Source organism: Bos javanicus, chromosome 8, assembly GCF_032452875.1.
Source record: "Bos javanicus breed banteng chromosome 8, ARS-OSU_banteng_1.0, whole genome shotgun sequence".
Classification (NCBI taxonomy): domain Eukaryota; kingdom Metazoa; phylum Chordata; class Mammalia; order Artiodactyla; family Bovidae; genus Bos; species Bos javanicus.
In genome coordinates, this window is record NC_083875.1 from 71,090,257 (window position 1) to 71,108,470 (window position 18,214).

Sequence of the window (18,214 nt, forward strand, 5' to 3'; positions counted from 1 at the left end):
TCACTACACCTCGGGGAAGAGCATGGGGCCCTGATCTGTTTCATCATCCCTCCCCCAGAGACCAGCCCAGGCGCTGCCCTTTGGGGAAATTTCCTGAGGCTGAAGGCTGGATGTCCCATCTGATCCTCACGCAACCATGGTGCCCCTAACACATTTCCCTAAAAGACAAGAGCGGAAGAAAGGCTGAGGCCCGTGTTTCTGTGGATTCTCCTGATCTCCTTAGAGTGCTGCTCTCGCCAGCAGCTGCTCCTCTGTGGTGTGAACTGAAGGAGGCCCCTGTGATGGTTCAGTGGTAAAGAACTTGCCTGCAGTGCAGGAGACGCAGGTTTGATCCCTGGGTCAGGAAGATCTCCTGGAAAAGGAAATGGCAACCCACTCCAGTATTCTTGCCTGGGAAATCCCATGGACAGAGGAGCCTGGTGGGCTACAGTCCATGGCATCATGAAAGAGTCACACACAACTTAGCGACTAAACACCAACCTGTAGCCAATGCCAGACAGGAGGTGTCTGGAACCCACGTCCCTACAAGAGAGAACCTGTAAGGGTGTGCAGCTCTCTGGCTGTGACTGGGGAAAGGAGCCCTGTGGCTTAGGGGCTGCACGCAGAGGCCCAAATGAAACACACCTGCAGGTCATAAATCTTTTATTCGTAGTTTCAAGTATGTGTAAGTGTCCGTGATGACACATGGCGATCGGTGAGCGTCCTCCTCACCCAGAACCCTGGTTCTAGCACCGTTGAATCAATTACCCACAGAATTAGAAGGACAGACAGAGGCGTCACTTACACAGGTGGGCTGGTTTTTCTTTTGAGCTGTACGTTCAAAGGCCCAGATACCCGATATGAAATGCCACTAAATTACTTCGTGTTTCAAAGTCTGTGAAAATAGAATATAATTATAGTATCTTGAAAAATAGGAGGACACAGGGGTGTAGGTGTCTGGGGGCAAGAGAAGCACCATCTCTGAGCTCACTGGATCAGAAGACAGGTGGCAGCATTACTTATATGTGTGAATAGAATAAACAGAGCAGAGGCAGGTCATTTAATTGGAAGAGAAGTCTAGATATTCAAGTTGGCTGGAAACAACCTAAGAGGAGGAGAAGTGGGATCCAGCCTGGCCTCCTTGGGTTGCTAACCCACGTTGCCAACATGTAACTTGAGAAGAAAATGGCCCCATGTTATCTGTGGTGAGCCGGGCAGGTGATGAGGCTTGGAGTGGACCACGCCTTGGATGGGACAAGCAGCTGACCACCTGTGTGCCCGTGGTCCCAGCCAGGATGGCTCTTAGTTGGCGCTGGTCCCACCGCCCCGTGGATGAGCCCCAGCCCCGGAGGCTGTCCCAGGCTGCAGGTGTCAGGAACATGCCTTCCTCGCCTTCCTCCTGAGCTTGGCCGAGGGCTGCAGGGGGTCGAGATGGGCAGGGCTGGGCTGGATGAGGGGGAGCAGGGTGATATCCGGTCAGACTGCAGTTCTTGGGGGAGATGCCCGTGGCCTGAAGGCAGGAGATGACCATGTTGCCACTTTACCGCTTGGAGACCTGGTTATTTATGAGTCCACTGAAGTGCTCAAACTTTTTTTCCGTCTCTTCACTGAAGGAACCACCTGGGGAAACGGGCATCAGAGAGACAATGTTGGGCAAACCAGATGCACAGGTCTCCCCCCGCAGAGCTGGAGCCACCCCATCCTCCCCAGGCGGCCTGCAGGGCCACCTGTGTGTGATGCCAGCAGGGCAGTGACAGGTGCTGGCCATCTGTAGGGCCAGGCTCATGTCAGCTGCCCTGGCAGAGTCGGCTGAAGGAGTGACTTAATCTAATGCCGTTAGTTTTCGCCTCCACCGAGAGCAAGGCCATCACCTTGCCAGTGGAGGAGAAAGCCCAGCCTCCCCTTTTGGAATCCAGGCTGTATAATGCAGGGAAATGCTTCTTCACTGGTGGCCAGAAGCCACGGGGGCGGCTAGAGCTCGACAGGAAAATGACACACAGAGCCCACAAATTGCCGACGCCCACATTTTTGCGGTCTCACGCATAATGAGGTGGTGGCCTCAGCTTCGCCAGCCCTTAAATAGCTTTGGGGTCTGTGCTGGGCCGGCCCATTTCTGTCCCATTCTCTTGCCTCAGCCAAAGCTGGCCGTGAAAACTCCGTCTTCATCCAGGCCTGTGTGTTCACCATATCCTTCCCGTGTGTGGAAACGTGAGACTGGCCCCCCTCCCCAAGGTCTTTACCCAACTTAGGAAGGCGCTCTGTTTCCTGGAGAAAGTGGGGCAGCTCCCGCCTGTCTCCTGGAGGTGGGTTGAGGAGTGGGAGGACCTGGCTGGCCTGAGGAGGGGCAGCCCTGGGGGCATAGTGCTCCCCAGCAGGCCCCGCGGTCTTACCTATGTGACAGTTGTACATCCAGATGCGGTGGCCATCATACCGGGTCCTGCACTTCATGATGTTGTTGGTGTAGTCAGACTCCGCCACCTCGTAGTTGGGATTGATGACAACCTGGGGGAGAGTCAGTTCAGAGGGGATCCTGCCTCGGCCACCCTTCATCGTAGGCCCGGCTGCGATGCTGAGACCAGGCCTGCCTCCAGAGCCGGGCTGAGCTCACGAGACAGAGCAAAGCATGGCCGGTGTTGTGTTCTCAGAGCAGAGGGGAGGGTGTAGGACTGGCCAGAGGTGAGGCCAGGGAGGCAGAGGGGAGACCTGGAGGAGACCTCCATGCACCTCACACACACACCCACATACTCCTATCAAGAGTGAGCCTTCAGAGGTGGGCAAGGGATAGTTACTGAGTTTGGGATGGACATGTATATACTTAAAATGGATAACCAACAAGGACCTATTGTACAGCACAGGGAACTCTGCTCAATGGTATGTGGCAGCCTGGCTGGGAGGGCGGTTTGCGGGTGAATGGATACATGTATATGTTTGGTTGAGTCCCTTCGCTGTTCAGCTGAAACTATCACAACACTGTTTGCTAATTGGCTATACTCCAGTACAAGGAGGGCACGACAACCCACTCTAGTATTCTTGCCTGGAGAATCCCCGTGGTCACAGGAGCCTAGCGGGCTACAGTCCGTGCGGTCACAAAGAGTCAGACACGACTGAGCAACTAACCACAGCACAGCACATACCCCAGTACAGAATAAAAAGCTTTTTTTTTTTAAAAAAAAGACTGTTAATCACTCAGTCATGTCCGACTCTTTGTGACCCCATGGATTGAAGCCCACCAGGTTCCTCTGTCCATGGGATTCTCCAGGCAAAAATACTGGAGTAGGGAGCCATTTCCTTTCCAAGGGGATTTTCCCAACCCGGGCATGCCTTCAAAAAGGGGTTACCCTCTCCTGGTGCCAGAGAGGTTTGAGGTTAGTAGAGAAGCAGGAGCTGAGGCCCGGGGTGGCCATGAAACAGCTGCTAAAAGAGCCAGAAGGGAGCCAGGGAGTGGGACTTGCTGGGAGGGCATGGGGACCAGGACTGGATGCTGTGGGGAGTCAGAGGGGGGCTGCCCTGGGTGCTGCAGATGACACTGCTCCTGGCAGCACGGCATTAGACACAGCCCTTCTGTTCTCTGGGTCCGGGTTTGCTCTAGGGGGTCCCCAGGCCCTTTCTACTCACCAGGGCAGGTTTCCCCCTTGTACCCCCTGCCTCTGCATCATCCCAGGTAAGAGGGTGGTACCCAGAGGAGCAGGAGCAGGAGGGACCACTCTTTTGAGGGGGCTTCTGGGATTGGTCAGTCCTAAAGGAGATCAATCAGTCAGTCCTAAAGGAGATCAGTCAGTCAGTCCAAAAGGAGATCAAACCAGTCAGTCCTAAAGGAGATCAACCCTGAATATTCATTGGAAGGACTGATGCTGAAGTTGAAGCTCCAATACTTTGGCCACCTGACTCAAAGGGCTGACTCATTAGAAAAGACCTCGAAGGCAGGAGGAGAAGGGGATGACAGAGGATGAGATGGTTGGATGGCATCACCAAATCAATGGACATGAACTTGGGCAAACTCCCAGGAGATAGTGAGGCACTGGGAGGCCTGGCATGCTACAGTTCATTGGGTCGCAAAGAGTTGGACACAACTTAGCAACTGAACAACAAAAACACCTGGGAGCAGACAGAAAAGGGATATTTAGTGGTGAGGAGCCCAGAGGAGGAACTGAAGGAATGGGAAAGTGAGGAGACAGAAGCTGGGCCTGGGGCTGTGGGCGAAAGTGCAGAGGACACAGATGAGGCTTTCCCCGAGGGTCCTGCCACATCTGAAGGGCTGAGACCCCAAGGAGGCAAGGGGGACAGGGCCACCCATGGTCAGTATGATGGGGGAGGGACAGCCTGCTCGTTAAGGTGCATTCTATAGGCTTGGGGCCTTCAGACCTCTTCCTCCAGGACTGAGAGTCAGACCATAAAGAGGATAGAAGGCTGAGAATTGATGCCTTTGAACTGTGGTACTGGAGAAGACTCTTGAGAGTCCCTTGGACAGCAAGGGGATAAAACCAGTCAGTCCTAAAGGAAATCAACCCTGAATATTCATTTGAAGGACTGATGCTGAAGCTGAAGCTCCAATACCTTGGCCACCAGATGCAAAGAACCAACTCACTGGAAAAGCCCCTGATGCTGGGAAAGATTGAGGACAGGAGAAAGGGATGACAGAGGATGAGATGGTTGGATGGCATCACCAACTCAATGGACATGAGTTTGAGCAAACTCTGGGAGATAGTGAAGGACAGGGAAGCCTGGTGTGCTGCAGTCCATGGGGTCAGAGAGTCGGACATGACTTAGTGACTAAACAGTAACAAGAGTCACCCTTTAGCAAGCTGGCTGGGCCTGCCAGAGCTACTACGGGAAACAGGTCAGTGGGGGCTCCAGCCCTGAGTCCTAGCCCGTGCAGACCATTCTGGGGGCTCTAGGTTATGCCCCATGGTGACCGTCTCTCTAGGTAAGGCTGGAAAATGTCCTGCTCTGGGGTGGCCTTACTTTGATGTTTTCTGCCTGACAACCTTAGTTGTGCCATGTACCAGCCCATGCGTGGCTCATAGCCCAGGACAGACAAACCCCCTGCACCAAGACCCAGGCAGCCTTTGCTCACAGATAGTCACGCCCAGCATGGGTCCCTGCAGGGTGACCGGGAGGGCAGTGGGGACTATTAGGGCCCATTTGACCCACTCGGGTGCAAGGGTGAGAGCTGAAATGAATGGTTTCCACAATCCCATCAGACTCATATGTAGGGTCCTCAGTCTCTTGGGGATCTGTGGGCAGTGGCTTTAGTTCCTTAGACGAGACCTGCTGTGGTTTACAACAGCCAACATGTGGAAGCAACCTAAGAGTCCATCAACAGATGAAGGGGTAAAGATATGATGTGTATGTATGTATACACACAATGGAATGCTCAGCCAGAAAAAAAAAATGAAATTTTGCCATTTGCAATAACACAGATGGACTTGAGGGTATTATGCTTAGTGGAATAAGTCAGAGAAAGAAAAATACTGCATATTATCACGTATATATGCAATCTAAAAAACACAACAAACTAGTGAATGTAACAAAAAAACGAGAGTTTGAGTGAATTCCGGGAGATGGTGATGAACAGGGAGGCCTGGCGTGCTGTGATTCATAGGGTCGCAAAGAGTCGGACACGACTGAGCGACCGAACTGAACTGAACCGAACAAAAAAGAAGCAGACTCACAGATATAGAGCGTAAGCTAGTGGTCACCAGTGGGGAGAGGCAAGACAGGCGTACAAACTACTGTGTATGAAATAAACTGTGAGGATATACTACTGCAAGCACAGAGAATTAAGCCAATGTTTTCTAATAACTATCAATGGGGTACAATCTAGAAAACTTTTGAATTGCTATGTTGGACACCTGAAACTAATACTGTAAATCAATTATACCTCAATTTTTAAAAAACTTAAGAAAAACACACAAACAAAATAAAGTGACAGTGGCAGCTTTGTGTTGAAAAACAAAAAAGATCTGCTGTGGATCCAGGAAATGGTGGAAATTAGGGATCTACTAACCCTGGAACCCTGCCTCTGAGCCTCTGTGCACTGGCCTCTTGGGCTGGAACGCCACCCGCTCCGAAACCCAGCTTTCTCCTGTTCCTGCAGCGTTGCCGGGGCCTGCACGTGGGTCCACATGGGAATGGAGAGGGCCAGTACTCCCAGGCCAGGACTCTTTCGAGTCTAAAGCTCCACGTCCATCCCAAGGGAAGATGACCTGGCCTTGCTGGCTGTGAAGTGCGGGTAATGATAATGCCCATCCCTGGGGATTACATGAGACCATGGGCCCACAGGGTATGGCCAGGGTCTGGCCTACCACTGATCTTCAGTGTACAAGTACGTGCGTGCTCAGTCATGTCTGTCTCTTTGTGACCTCCTGGACTGTACCCCTCCAGGCTTCCCTGTCCATGGGATTCTCCAGACAAGAATATTGGAGTGGGTTGCCATTTCCTACTCCAGGGGATCTTCCCAACCCAGGGATTGAACCCACATCTCTTGCATCTCTTGCATTGGCAGGCAGATTCTTTACCACTGGGCCATCTGGGAAGGTTTTAATGAGTCACAGTTATTAAACAGACATTATCAAAATACATGACGCTACACGTTCCCCTTGCAAAGGGATAGCAGACCTCAAACATAAACTGAAGTATGTGTACAGAGACATGGATATCCGATTCTTTAAATAAAGAGCACTCTGCTCTTTGCTTGGGCCTCTCCAAGTCTGCGGTTCTGGGCTTGTGGGTGGAAAAGTGCTTGGCTGTCTGATTACCAGTCTCTGAAACTGACCAGGGAAACCTTCAGAGCCCCTCTGTGGTCACTTCCCTGCAGGTGTTGGTTCCTCCCAGGATTTTCTATAAGGTGGGGACTGTGGCCAGGCCCTGGGCTGGCTGAATGCCCTCCTAGGAAAGCTTTCAAGACAAAATGACACATTTCTGGTCACCCAAGGATCTAGCTTGAAAGCAAGATGGGTGGGGATGTGGGAAAAATAAGGTGAAGTCTCCGCAGGCAGGAGTGCGCCTGTGTGCCTGAAGGGGAGATGCTGGGGATACAGTGACCCTGGGTTCTCCCACCAGTCTGGGCCCTGGCTGGGGCCTGCAGCTATTTGCAGGAAGGTGGGAGGCCAATGCGTCTTAGTTCCTGTCTCAGGGTGGCCCTTCCCCTGGACAGAGTACGTAGAAGCCCTGGGAAGTCACTGCACAAACAGTCACTGGACAGGCTGTCTCTAGTACCTAACAATCTACCATTATAGGTTTATTTCTTTGCATTGAACATTGCCCCCTCTGCAGATCCTCTTCTATGAGGCAAACATTTCTGGGAGAGGCAAGTCACAGACATTTGTGAGTGAATGGCTCTTTACGTGATTGCTTTTAGCCCTGACAGCACAGGCCAAGATAGCCTGAGGGAGGGCACTGGGAGAAGCCAGGGTGGAGGTGCAAGTACAGCTCCAGAGACACAAGAAGTGTAGGCCGCCTTAGAGTCTGCACAGATTCCTGGCCTGAGGACCAAATCTGGCCTGCAGATGCCCTTTGATTTGCAAGTACCAGGTGCAGGACTCTGTGCCCTTTTAGACAGCCCGGCCTCCATGCCTGGGCACCATCAGCAGGAGGCTGCCTACCCATTTGCTCAGGCAGAGACCCCTCCTCCCATCAGCGGGGGGCCTGGAGCCCCTTACGCGCCTCACCTGGAACAGGTAGTCTCCAGGAGGCACGTCGGTGATGTCGACCCACTGGCAGTCGATGTCATGACGGTACATGTCCCAGCAGCCCATGGTGATGCCCTGCTCACCAAAGTTGGCGCACTCGTAACTCTTCTGGATGTCTGCATGTGGAGACAGAGGGAAGCCCAGTCACCAGGCACCCACGGTCCCTCCACCGTGCTCCCCACGAAGGCCCCCAAGCAGCCTGCTAAGCAGGGGCGCATCTCCAGACCCCACCTTCAGCATCTCTCCCTTCTCCAGGCCCACAGCCTTGGCTGCCTCTGGACTCGGCAGCCCATCCCTGCTCTGCTCTGCTTTTGGTAGAATCCCCCCCTCAATTCCCTATCCACATCCCACTGCATCCTCCTCCATGAAGCCCTCCTGGGCCACTCTGGCCCACCCTGGCCTTTCTGAGGAATATCAGCCTGGGAATGAAGCATGCGCTATTCTGGGTAAGTTATGGTGTTTATTGTTGAGCCTGAGGTGGGGTCATCTGGTCTCCCCGAGGGCATCCGTTCTTGGATGTGGTCTCGGTCTGACCCATCTCTCTGACCCGTCCTGGGTCAGCCCCTTGTGTGGCACAGAGTGGGTGCTCAAAACCCATCTGCTGGGTGATTTCATGACAAGCCAGGGGCCACATCAACCACTGACATTTAGCACCCATTTACTGAGAGCCTGCCGAGTCTGGGCGCTACTCTTAAGTCCCAGCTGCCCTGAGAAGAGTCACTTGTCTCCTCTTGAGAGAGCTCGGTCAGGCCAGGATGGCAGGGGCGCCCACAGTGGTCACTGTGCAGGTATGGAAGTGACTGGGGGTGTGGGTGGGGTGCTGCCTCTGCCTGGGGCAGTCAAGAGAGTCTGGGAACCTCAAAGTGGGGCTTTGAGCTTGAACTGGAAGGTAAGAACCTGTGGGGCTTGTGTATCTGTGTTGGACACAGAGAGAAAGTGTGGCAGCCAGAGCGGGAGGGGACTGCGTGTCAGGTTCAAGGGTTTGAGCCTCACAGGGGAGACCCACCAGTGGACCCACTGGATCCACCAGTGCCTGTCAGCATGACTCTGGGGACCCAGGTGCCTTTATAGCCAGGCCTTGCCCACCCTATCCCTCCAGCCCCAGATGGTAGTCACGAGGTCTCCAGTGAGGAAGGTCCTGTGAGGAGTCAGCAGGGGCCAGGGTGACACAGAGTCCCGAGCTAGGCCTGGGATCCTGGCCGAATGAGCACACGCGGGAGCATCTGAGTCCCTCAGAATCTCCCTGGCCCGCCCTGTCCCCCGAATACCTCCTTCACATTCTGTGTCCTCCAAGCAGAAGCTAGCTTTGTGGCCCTCTGCCACCTTGGTGCCATTGAGGTTCAGCAGGTCGTAGTGGGTGAACACCTCCATGCTGTGGTAGTGCCTGGGGGCGAGAGGGAGGTCTGGATGTCAGTTTCTGGAAGGATTGCCACCTGCAAGCGATGGCCCAGCTGGCCATTCCCCTCCAGGGACATCTCGAGCAGAGCAGTGTGGTCCAAAGTGGTGGTGGAGGGAGAAAAGTGTGCAGTGGACAGGGCATTATGAGATGGGGGATGGGACAGAAGTGGAATCGTGGCGCTTCCATGGGCTCCGGAGGGGGACAACCCACTACCTTCCCGAGCCTCAGTTTTTTCATCTGCTAAATGGGAATAATCATGTAATGGATGGGGTGCAATGGGAATTAATCAGATAAACTGATGAACAGGGGGCTCAGCATCAATAAGCTCAATAAATTAGGATATATTTAGTAAAAGGATGTAGCACCCTCCAGAGACCTAAAGTGGCTGTCACAGCTCATTCATACCTGGGCACTTTCTGCAGATGAATGCAAGTCACTCTTCGATGTCTTTCAGTTCAGTTCAGTTCAGTCGTGTCCGACTCTTTGCGACCCCATGAATCGCAGCACGCCAGGTCTCCCTGTCCATCACCAACTCCCGGAGTTCACTCAAACTCACGTCCATTGAGTCGGTGATACCATCCAGCCATCTCATCCTCTGTCATCCCCTTCTCCTCCTGCCCCCAATCCCTCCCAGCATCAGAGTCTTTCCCAACGAGTCAGCTCTACGAATGAGGTGGCCAAAGTACTGGAGTTTCAGCTTTAGCATCATTCCTTCCAAAGAACACCCAGGGCTGATCTCCTTTAGAATGGACTGGTTGGATCTCCTTGCAGCCCAAGGGACTCTTGGGAGTCTTCTCCAACACCACAGTTCAAAAGCATCAATTCTTCAGCACTCAGCTTTCTTCACAGTCCAACTCTCACATCCATACATGACCACTGGAAAAACCATAGCCTTGACTAGACGAACTTTGTTGGCAAAGTAATGTCTCTGCTTTTGAATATGCTATCTAGGTTGGTCATAACTTTTCTTCCAAGGAGTAAGCATCTTTTAATTTCGTGGCTGCAATCACCATCTGCAGTGATTTTGGAGCCCCCAAAAATAAAGTCTGACACTGTTTCCACTGTTTCTTTAGAAAACGTTTAAAGTGGGAGTATGGTCGGGAGGGAGACAGAATGAAGAGGGGAAGAAAGGGTGGGAAGAGCAGGCGCTGATGAACAGGGAACACATGTGTCCCAAACTAGGTGATGGAGGCAGAAACTTGTGCTCCTGGCATCAAGAAAATTTTTTTTAAAAAGAGGGGGAAAAAGGGGCTTTGAGACCCCGTGGGAGGGAGAGGGTGACCGGCACATCCTCTAGAAGGGAGCAGAGAAGGAAGAGAGATTGTGCACCCCCGTGGCTCTTGCCCCGGATGAACATTTACCTAAGAGGGTCCCATCTCATCCCTCGGGAAGAATTGAGAACAGATGCAGGTTCTTGGAAAGGCCTGTGTTTGGTGCAGAGTAACATGGGAAACATGGCTTCCGAGAGGCCTTCCTGAGGGGCTTGGTGCCAGGCCCATCCTAAGCTGCTACACGTCTTATCACAAGTGGCTGCAAGTATTCGCACTCGCTCGTCTGTCATTCCAGCAACATTTGGAAAATGGGAGAAGGCACCAGGTGCCAAGGTTTGGGGAACAGAATCATGAGTTTTGTTTCCCTGTGACCTGAGTTCCCTCCGCAGGAAAGAGGGAATGATAGCATGACCCCCGTCAGGGGTTCTGTAAAGATGAACTAGGAGACGGACTTCCCTGGTTGAGTCCAGAGGCTAAGACTCCACCTTCCAATGCAGGGGGTGTAGGTTCAGCCCCTGGTCAGAAAGCTAAGATCCCACAGGCCTCGCGGCCAAAAAACCAAAACATAAAACAGAAGCAATATGGTAACAAATTCAATAAAGACTTTAAAAAAATAAATAAAAGTAAACTATTAACAGGAAAGAAAACATGGATTAGAAGTCACAGAAATGCCTAACACGGGGCTTGAGACAGAGGAACACTCAGTACCTGTCCATCCTCTCCTTACCGCTACTACTCCCCTGAGTGATGGAGTCCTGCTTTATTACTATCAACACCGCTACCATTGCTACGACTGTGTGTATTAGTCACTCAGTCGTGTCTGACTCTTTGCGACCCTATGGACTGTAGCCTGCCAGGCCTCTGTCCATGGGATTCTCCAGGCCACAATACCGGAGAGGGTTGCCATTCCCTTCTCCAGGGGACCCATTGCTACGATTATTTCCTGGCCGACAGCAGCTTCCTCGCCGCCCCCCACCACCCCACCCCCAGCCTTAGGTGTTTGCCCTCAGGCTCTCTCGGCTGGATGGGAACAGAAGAGGACAGAGAGAAGAGGAAAATTAAAAGGACAACTTTTCAGAGAGGAAATGAGAGGCTCTTTCCCCTTCTTCCTGCATTGGGCTGGTGCTATAAATAATGTCAGAAGTTCCTAACTTGGGCTTTTCCCAGGTCACTTGGGTTCCTGGGTAAAAGGATGCTGAGCCAGGGGCCCATGGGGAACAGTTACAAGGATGCATTCTGTGGCAGTTGAAGGAATGACTTTGAAAGAGTCTATTTTGGCTTCTTGAAGGAGCAAGATGGGACACAAGGTCTGACTCACTGCCTAAAACATGTCTACCTCTTTCAGAGAGGGGTTTATGTTGCTATGTTTACTGGCTGGAAAGACTGAAGAGGAATAGGTTTATGTTCCGCTGTCTAAACAAAATGCAGACGGAGCCCACAGACAGACTCTTGTAAGGCTGACCTTCTCCTGCTGCCCATGCTTCCTGCAGACTTGATTTAAGAGTCTTCCCCGACTCTTCGTTTTTTCCCCTGTGGACACAGGGAGGGAAGCAGCTGGCTGGAGACTCATGATGCTAGCTAGCTGTGGTCCGGGAGCCTCTGTGTTTTACTGCTGGGGCGTGTGTGGACATCACCTCCCGGGCCACCTCTCCTCCCAGCGGGCTGGTTGGAAAGCCCAGGGGCACCCACCCTTCACCACCCACACTCACACCCCAGGAGATTCAGATCGAGGCTGCTGGGAAGGAGGGAGGAAGCATCTGGTGATCCAGGGACATTTTCTCATTTCAGGCTGAGTGCCCTAATCTTCAGAGGTCTAAGAGGTAGCCTGATCTATGGGATAAAGACAGGGAAACACCGGTTTGCAGAGATTCAGGAAGTCTAGGCAGGAGAGAACACCGGACACTAGCTCACTGGAGGCCGGCCGAGGTCGTTGCAACTTGGCGGAGAGGAAGGGTGATCTTCCACCGTGAGACTAGAGAGCGAGGTACACTAAGGCACGGCACCAGCCGAGGTACAGGGCTCTGGGTGGACACGCGGATGACAGACAAAGACAGTCCAGAACAAGAAGTGAGGTTTGGGTATGTTCTTTGTTACCCTAGGTCATCTCGGGCCCGGATAAGACTTTCCGTCTGAGCATCAGCGCATGTTACAGAGATGCTTCACTCTTCTTCCTTTCTCATACCAGCCATGTGTCCCCCGGTGCCTCCAGGTTGGCCAGTCCTGACTGGCGTTCAGGTGTGGATCAGAAGATGCTCCCATTCCCATTTCAGAGAACGTAGGGGCGTGTTCCAACCTCAGGAGGTGCTGCCACAAAAGGGCAGGAGCCCTTCTGCTCGCTCGGCCTTGCCCTTCCCCACCTGCTAGGCAGTCCTCGGGTGGAACAAAGCCCTCCCGGATGGGATGAAGGCCTCACTTTGGCTCACTGAGGCCGCACTGAATCTGCAGGGCTTTGACCCCAAACATGGGCTGCTCTGCACATGGTGGCGGGGGTGGGGGGGGATGAACGAAGTCCCGCCTTTTGTAGCCGGGCCACCCGTGATCAGAGGGTCTGGCACCTGTGTTGGATATCCGTCTCCCTGCATCTCCAGCTCCCAGTTCCCCTCCAGGGCTTTCCTGAGGTAGGGGGCAAGGCAGGATGCTGCACCCTGGGACACAGCGGGGGCTGAGAACCAGGAGCGGCGAGGCTGCTCTGTGACATCACGTGCCAGGTGAGCAGTGTGGCCCACTAGCTGGGGCGCAAGAAGCAGGAAGGGGACCCCCATCAGGATCATCAGTCAGGAGCCATGGTGATGAGAGAGAATGGCTCAGAGCATTTCCCTTTAGGCTGGCTCGTGAGGAGGCTCTGAGAGGGCTCAGTCTCTGAGCGTCGCCTTGTGTGTGCCTGCTCAGTTGCTAAGTTGTGTCCAACTCTTTGTGACCCTATGAACTGTAGCCTGCTAGGCTTCTCTGTCCATGGGATGTCCAGGCAAGAACACTGGAGTGGATTGCCATTTCCTTCTCCAGGGGATCTTCCTGACCCAGGGATCAAGCCCACGTTTCCTGCATTTCCTGCACTGGCAGGCGGGTTCTTTACGGCTTTGCCACCTGGAAGCCCCTGTGGTGTTTCATCTTAGCACTTTCAAAGACTATATCTCTGTTCCTCATCATAGCATCAGCTAAATTGGGAGTGACCATTTTGCAGACTCAGGCTAACTTGAGCCAGAGTTCTCAACTTTGACTTCACAGATGGGCTTTAGCATCTGTAAATCTGCTGAAACAGGGTGTAAAATCCAGAAATAATTTTTTTGAGTGGAGGATGGGTCAGTTCTCATCATGCTCCCATAGGGACCCAACAGAAGAGATTCAGGGCCAGGAGTCCTGTTGAAGGTCCTCCCACAGGCCCTGGAGAAGCTCCCCTGGAGCTCTGGAGGCCAGGCGTGGGGAGTTTCTTACACTCCCTGGGGTCTTGTGGTCAGAGGTTCTCAGCCACAGTCCAGGAGGGCAAGGCTGAAGGGACATATGCTTAGCCAGTGTGATCTTTCCCACCCATTCCTTCCAAACCGTTGATTGCAACATCTGTAAACAAAGAAAGGAAATAGACCACAGGAAAAGCAGGGTTTGGGGCGGGGAGGTCAGGGTGGCTTGGAGCTCCGGCTCAGAAGAAACACTTCCATGAGGTCACCGTGTGTATTCTTAGAGAAGAAACCATTTCTTGGAGAGCAAGCCTATGTCACAAGGAGAGCCCTACCGTGTGATGTCTGGGTGGAGCACCATATATGGGGCAGAGACTCAATTACCTTCTACTTATAGATCCAAAGGGCAGCGCTTCCGCCATGTATTCTCGGAAGGAAATCAGGCACCCATATGTCAGGGCTTTAATTTTACTCTCTTGACTCCCTCCCTGCAGAAGACCTCCATGCTTCTATATAAAGACCCAAACATCTTTGGCTAATTAGGACTTTCAGGACATACCAAGAGTAATTGCAGTTGACCTTTGAACAACACAGAGGTTAGGGGCACTGACCTCCGAGCAGTTGAAACTCCAAGAACTGTTATCTCAGCCTCAGAAACAAAGGAGCTCAGAAATGACTCACCCGAGGGCAGGAAACTGAAACTGCCTGGATAGAATCCAGACACAAGAAGCCCTAATTCTTTTGATTCCACGTATTGTGATCTCTAATCAAACACAAACTTTTCCCCACGCTGAGTTAATTTAAAAGCTATAAAATGAAAATATGTAGAGGTACTACGTTAATTGGAAAAGAAAAATTCATGTATAAAGGGACCCACGCATTTCAAATCTGTGTTGTTCAAGGGTCAACTACATAAAGGAATATTAGCACCCCCAAGTTCTATCACAGTCCTTTCTTTCTTTTTTTTTTTTGATCCAGACCATTTTTGACCAGATTATTAAATCTATTACAATAATGCTTCTGTCTTATGTTTTGGTTTTCTGGCCATGAGGCACGTAGGGTCTTAGCTCCCTGACCAGGAGCTAAGAACCTGCAACCCCCTGCATTGGAAGGTGAAGTCTTCACCACTGGGCCACCAGGGAAGTTCAAATTGTCCTTTCTTTTGAAATGGAGTGAACAACTCTATCCCTAAACAGTTTCAAATGTGACTAGGCCATAAATTATGACATGAAAAAGCAGCCCAACAGATTTGTGATGAAGACTAGGGGAAAGACAGGAAAGGGTTAGTTGCTCAGTCATGTCTGACTCTTTGCGACCCCATGGACTGTAACCCACCAGGCTCCTCTGTGCATGGGACTCTCCAGACAAGAATACTGGAGTAGGTTGCCATTCCCGTCTCCAGGCGATCTTCCCGACCCAGGAATGGAACCCAGGTCTCCTGCATCACAGGCTGATTTTTTTACTGTCTGAGCCACCAGAGGAGCCCTTCTGAAGACTGGGGGAGGTACCAGGAAGGGCACATACTGGGAGTCAGGCAGGCCCCAGTTAGGACCCCCATTCCCCAACTTCATCCTGGACAAGTCATGTGAATGCAGAGCCACGGCTTCCTGATTCAGAATAAGGAGGGTACCCTGCTGGTACCTTTTTCTACCAACTCTAGTTCTTGTGTCCCTAACAGTGATCATCACACTTCAGAGCTGGAAGGACCTAGAGGTCAGCCAGACTGGGGCCTCTCAGACTGATGGCACACAATCCCTTGGGGACCTGTTAACATGCAGATTCTTACGCAATTGTCAATCTCCCAAGGGCCCTGGATTTGACACTGACTGCAGATGCTGCCAGCCCTCGTGGGGACCTGATGCAAAACTCTTGTAGGAATGGGAATTTAAGCACAGCGACCCTGCACTCCCGCTGGGTCAAAGTCTGTGGTCCCTTGGGGAAGGGGTGGGAAGGTGGCTGCCATGTTGAATGTCAGGGGCCTCCCTCTGTTCGTTTTCAAAACTGCTCACTCTGTTCCCTCTACCCACCCAGCTCAGGTCAGAGCAGCAAAATGAGAGCCAGCAGCAACAGACAGAGGGTTCTGGATTAGGGTGGGAATCAAGCAAAGGAACAAAAGGAAGGAGGTTGGGGAGCACAGGGAGATGAATGGCAAGGCTTCTGTTGGCTCCAGCTTGGGCTGGCTCTGGGGCTGTGCTCTGCTCTCATCCAGGAATTTATATAGCACTGGGAACAAGCCACAGACTGAGGGTAGGAAGGGACAGTGGAGGTCCCAGCTGATGTGGCCCAGATGGCCTGACATCACGCAGCTGGTTAGAGGCATGGCTGGGTTGAGAGACCAGGTCTCATGACTCCTGGGCCTAGAACTTGTGTCTCCACACTCACCATCTTCCTAGAGATGTTCAACATGTAGAGCATACTGGTCTTTAAAATAACCCACATGCCACAAGTAGAGAGACTGCATGCCGCAACTAGAGAAGCCTGGGCACCACAACGCAGACCCAGTACAGCCAAAAATAAAGATAAAGTAGACTAGACTAGAATAAAATATATTTCTACATGAACTCAGCATCCAACACCTGCAGCACCCCAAGCTCCCTGCAGAGCATGAATGTGCTGAGAACACACCTGACACCATTGACTGAGGTCAATGGAGGGGCACTGGGTTCTCAATGAAGTTTGTTTATGAGATGTCAGGGGCAAGAAAGAGAGCAGGCTTGGAGAGGGTGAGGTGGGCCAGGGCCTCTGGGAGGGGAGAACGCTGTCTGCAAATGTAAAGGAGCCCTCCAGCTAGGGGGAGCCCTGCCCCCAGGACCATGTGGCCGCTCAGCTGTGTCTAAGTGGCCCTGTGAGTCTGCGTCCCATCTGGGTCCCATGGGTTGGCAGGCTGGGGCAGGGAGGGATGGCTCACCTGTGGCAGTCATGCCAGATCCAGGCATGGCGCCCGTTCTTGGGTCGGAAGTCGGACTGGCCATTGTTGTGGATCTGGGAGGAGAAGCGTAGGAGCCGCCGGTAGCCCGTGGTGGGGTTGGTCTGGGCGGCTGAGGCCGAGAGGCAGTTCTCCTCCATGGCGCACTGCAGCATGAACATGGGCCGGTCCTCCAGGTAGGTGCTTTGCTGCACGATCTCTGCGTTGAGGACCAGGTCAGGGGCGGCTGGGAGCAGGGCAGACACAGGCTTCAGACAGGCCAGAGACCCCACGCCCCTTCCCACCTAGGTTTCCTCTGATTCCCGAGCAGTGACTGGCCTGCATGCCTGCCGAGCATCTGGAACTGGCTCTTGTGGTCTCCCCTATCCGGGTCAGGGATTACTACCCCCAACTCCTTCTCCCTTCTCTGAGAGCCCTGCTGGACACCTCTGCAGATCTCACTGTGTGCATGCATGCTTAGTGGTTCAGTGGTGTGTGACTCTTTGTCATGTTTGCAAAATATTGTCAGTAGTTCAATCTGGGTAATGGGTCCATGAGGCTTCATTATATTAATATTATTCTATCTCCTTTAGAATAATCCTGGAGTAACAGGCAAATTTGGCCTTGGAGTACAGAATGAAGCAGGGCAAAGGCTAATAGAGTTCTGCCAAGGGAATGCACTGGTCATAGCAAACACCCTCTTCCAACAACATAAGAGAAGACTCTACACATGGACAACACCAGATGGTCAACACCAAAATCAGACTGATTATATTCTTTGCAGCCAAAGATGGAGAAGTCCTATACAGTCAGCAAAAACAAGACCAGGAGCTGACTGTGGCTCAGATCATGAACTGCTTATTGCCAAATTCAGGCTTAAATTGAAGAAATTAGGGAAAACCACTAGACCATTCAGGTATGACCTAAATCAAATCCCTAATGATTATACAGTGGAAGTGAGAAATAGATTTAAGGGACTAGATCTGATAGACCGAGTGCCTGATGAACTATGGCTGGAGGTTTGTGACATTGTAGAGGAGACAGGGAACAAGACCATCCCCAGGAAAAAGAAATGCAAAAAAAGCAAAATGGCTGTCTGAGGAGGCCTTACAAATAGCTGTGAAAAGAAGGGAAGCAAAAAGCAAAGGAGAAAAGGAAAGATATACCCATTTCAATGCAGAGTTCCAAAGAATAGCAAGGAGAGATAAGAAAGCCTTCTTCAGTGATCAGTGCGAAGAAATACAATGGGAAAGACTAGAGATCTCTTCAAGAAAATTAGAGATAGCAAGGGAACATTTCATGCAAAGATGGGCTCAATAAAGGACAGAAATGGTATGGACCTAACAGAAGCAGAAGGTATTAAGAAGAGGTTGCAAGAATACACAGAAGAACTATACAAAAGACATCTTCACGACCCAGATAATCATGATGGTGTGATCATTCACCTAGAGCCAGACATCCTGGAATGTGAAGTCAAGTGGGCCTTAGAAAGCATCACTACGAACAAGCTAGTGGAGGTGATGGAATTCCAGTTGAGCTATTTCAAATCCTGAAAGATGATGTTGTAAAAGTGCTGC

At 52.0% G+C, this 18,214-nt stretch overlaps 1 protein-coding gene across 1 annotated transcript in view; it reads right to left on the reverse strand.

Moving 5' to 3' along the window:
- Nucleotides 1-625: 625 nt before the first annotated feature.
- Nucleotides 626-18,214, reverse strand: part of LOXL2 (lysyl oxidase like 2) — a 112,903-nt gene continuing 95,314 nt past the window's right edge. Inside the window, exons 10-14 of the mRNA XM_061425848.1 lie at nt 16,641-16,884; nt 8,939-9,054; nt 7,650-7,786; nt 2,370-2,481; nt 626-1,599 (exon numbers count right to left, since the gene is read on the reverse strand). Of these exons, the coding sequence (XP_061281832.1) occupies nt 1,520-1,599; nt 2,370-2,481; nt 7,650-7,786; nt 8,939-9,054; nt 16,641-16,884 (689 nt within the window). The 3' untranslated portion in view covers nt 626-1,519. The remainder of the gene's footprint in view (nt 1,600-2,369; nt 2,482-7,649; nt 7,787-8,938; nt 9,055-16,640; nt 16,885-18,214) is intronic.